We start from the raw sequence: 3,493 nt of genomic DNA, 5'->3' as shown, positions 1-3,493 counted from the left end.
ACATTTTGGGGAGAGACGGCAAGATTTGCGTGGAAACCTCATATTTCCAAAAACTGTTATAATAGCAGACAGATAATAGTAGCAGATCTACAAGCTAACGCTCCTCAAAAGCACCATACATAATTTACAGCATTTCCTGTAGAACTATAGAAACTATATTCAAACAGAATGCAACATGAAATCTTAACTCAAAACACATCATGTACTTTGAGTCATTCTCTAATGTGTGTGTGTGCGTGCATGAAATGCATGCATTTATTGGTGTTATTGGTCTGGTTCTCAAGCCAGTTGGGTCAGGCAGGAGTTGATACAAATCAACTTGGGAGAGGCATTCTCCTAAGCTGATTGGCTTGCCCATATATGGAGAACCTGCAAAATCTCCCAACTCGCCCGATTGTGTCACTGTACCAATATAAGTGTACACACAACAGCACTTAATTCTACAAAGTTGCCACTGCAGAGATGGTCCAGGTGCCTCAACCGGCAGTCAGACGGTCGAGATCGTTTCTGATCTGATTGGTTTTCATCAGACCGTTAACAGGTTTCACTAACACGAGGTGGTGAACCACATTACGTAACTAATGTCTCTAGTAACCAACATGGCTTCCCACTTCAGCAGCGCGCTGCAACTGACCGACCTCGACGATTTCATCGCCCCCTCCCAGGACTGCGTCAAACCCGTCAAACTGGAGCGGAAACCGCCGGGCAAAAAGTCCGCCGCGGCCAGGATCCAGCTAGAGGACGGCGGCGGCTACTTCCAGGTGGAACGGGACGGCACGAGGCGCAAGCTGGAGAAGGCAAAGATCACGCTGGACGACTGCCTGGCATGCAGCGGCTGCGTCACGTCCGCCGAGAGCGTCCTCGTGGCCCAGCAGAGCCACACGGAGCTCCTCAAAGTGCTGCTCAACAACGACAACAACAGGCCGGCCGCCGCCGCCGCGGATCAGACGAAGGTGGTGGTGGTGTCTCTGTCGCCACAGTCCAGGGCCTCCCTGGCCGCTCACTACGGCCTGAGCAGCGGCGAGACAGGCCGCAGGCTGGCCTCCTTCCTCCGAGGCCTGGGCGTCCACCACGTGTTCGACACGGGCCTCGGCAGGACGCTCAGCCTGCTGGAGAGCCAGAAGGAGTTCGTACGGCGCTTCCAGGCGAAGGACGACGACAAAGACTCCCTGCCCATGCTGACGTCCGCCTGCCCCGGTTGGGTCTGCTACGCCGAGAAGACCCATGGCGGCTTCGTGCTGCCGTACATCAGCTCCACACGCTCCCCGCAGCAGATGACGGGCTCGCTGGTCAAGGGCTACTTCGCCGCGCGGCGGGGGCTGAGCCCGGGCGGGGTCTACCACGTGGCGGTGATGCCCTGCTACGACAAGAAGCTGGAGGCCTCCAGGCCGGACTTCTACCTGGAGGAAGGGGAGGCCCGCGAGGTGGACTGCGTCATCACCTCGGGCGAGGTTCTGACGCTGCTGCGGGAGAAGGGAACGTCTCTCGTTGACGTGGAGCCGGAGCCGCTCGACGAGATATTCAGCGTCGGGGAGAAGGACTCGCCGAGCCACGCGGGGAGTAGTTCGGGAGGCGGGGAGGAGGAAGAGAAGGGGGACTTTGTGAGTCATGTGGGGAGTAGTTCGGGAGGCAGGGAGGAGGAAGAGAAGGGGGACTTTGTGAGTCATGTGGGGAGTAGTTCGGGAGGCAGGGAGGAGGAAGAGAAGGGGGACTTTGTGAGTCATGTGGGGAGTAGTTCAGGGGGCAGGGAGGAGGAAGAGAAGGGGGACTTTGTGAGTCATGTGGGGAGTAGTTTGGGGGGCGGGGAGGAGGAGGAGCAGGGCTCGCTGAGCCGCACGGGGAGCAGCTCGGGGGGCTACCTCCACCATGTCTTCACCCACGCCGCCAAGCGGCTGTTTGGAGTGGAGGTCGGCGAGGAGGGTCTCGCGTACAAGACGACGAAAAACCGAGACTTCCAGGAGGTGACCCTGGAGAAGGACGGCGAGGTGGTGCTGCGCTTCGCGGCCGCCTACGGCTTCCGGAACATCCAGAACGTGGTCCTGAAGCTGAAGCGGGGCAAGTCGCCGTACCACTTTGTGGAGGTCATGGCGTGCCCGTCGGGCTGCGTGAACGGCGGCGGGCAGGTGAGGCCCGATCGGGCGAAGGACGGCAAGGACCTCCTGATCCAGGAGGTGGAGCGGCTGTACCGGGCGGAGCGCCCCCTGGTGCTGCCGGAGGAGGACGCGCGCGCGGCCGAGCTCTACCGCACGTGGCTCCGCGGTGTCGGGGAGGAGAAGGCCCGGGCGCTGCTGCACACCCGCTATCGCGCTGTGGAGAAGATAAGCACCGTGCTCAATATTAAGTGGTAAGTGAACACACCTGCTACTGTGGAGAAGATGACCGGCAAGGACAGAGTTCTCCGCTCTATCAATTAGTAACGAGATTAATAAAAGGATGGAGATTTATTGATATCAAAACCGATCGCATCGCTCCACAGGCTGGGAGCGTCTGTTGCGCAACATTCGATCCGGTTGGGACGTCATCGAAAATGTTCCCCCCCATTTTAACCGATGAGACCGAAAATCTTAAAACGTGAATAACTCTTGATCTAAATCATTCCGTCCAATTCTAAGCAAAGGTTATGTTTTTGACGGCCCATCGCGGTCCCGAATTCATCATACCTCCCATTGTTGTCGATCGCCTCGGCAGTGTTTTGGCTACATGTTGCTACTTCAGCTACTTCCCAAAATGGCGCGGAGCCACCTTGAAATAGGTCCTGAAGAAACAAATCGCTGGGCGTCCTGATTTAATGGTTACAAATACCCCCGGGGTGTGTTAAGTGGTAGTGAACACACCCGCTATAGTGTGCTGTGCGTCCAAATGCTCTCTCTGTACTGGCTTGTCTGAGCATAGCTGCAATTTGCAACACTAGATATTTGAGGGGTGCTAGCCCCTCCTATGCCCAGCTTTCCGGGTTTGTGTGAACACAAACCTTTGCTTGTGATTGGCTGATCACCCCATAGCGATGATTTGATTGGCTGAGCAAAGTACATATTGAAGACAAAAGTGAGGCCAGAAAAGTGAAGACGGAAAAGTGAGGACGGAAAAGTGAGGACGCAAATTGCCCCGCACCCGAGAAATGACGTCAGAATTCTGCTAAATATGACGTAAATTAAACATCAAAACATTAAACGCCATTGACATTGAAGGGAAAACTTACGTCATATTTAAACGAGCAAATCGGCTAACCAATCACATGTTGGTGTGGGAGCGCTTGGCCAATGAGGGACCACCTCTAGCAATGTCAAATGTCCGCTAACATAAATTGATGTACGATGGACAAGAGCGCCCCTCATTTCACACGGGTGAAATGAGGGGCGCTCATATCCAAACAGAAAGTTCCATACATCCATACATCCAAACAGAAAGTTCCATATATCCAAACAGAAAGTTCCATATATCCAAACAGAAAGTTCCATACATCCAAACAGAAAGTTCCATACATCCAAACAGA

The 3,493-nt window shown here is 54.8% G+C and overlaps 1 protein-coding gene across 1 annotated transcript; it reads left to right on the top strand.

Annotated features, from left to right (window-relative positions):
- Positions 1-599: 599 nt before the first annotated feature.
- On the top strand, positions 600-2,348 carry LOC306927444 (cytosolic Fe-S cluster assembly factor narfl-like; the record flags this gene model as incomplete). Its single annotated transcript, XM_079507195.1, has 2 exons — positions 600-1,526; positions 1,812-2,348. The coding sequence occupies 2 exons, from the start codon at positions 600-602 to the stop codon at positions 2,346-2,348; spliced, it is 1,464 nt and encodes a 487-aa protein (XP_079363321.1).
- Between the last annotated feature and the right edge of the window lie 1,145 nt (positions 2,349-3,493).

This window comes from Electrona antarctica (assembly GCF_951216825.1).
Source record: "Electrona antarctica genome assembly, chromosome: 8".
In the NCBI taxonomy this organism is placed as follows: Eukaryota; Metazoa; Chordata; class Actinopteri; order Myctophiformes; family Myctophidae; genus Electrona; species Electrona antarctica.
This window is presented reverse-complemented; position numbering and strand designations above follow the sequence as displayed.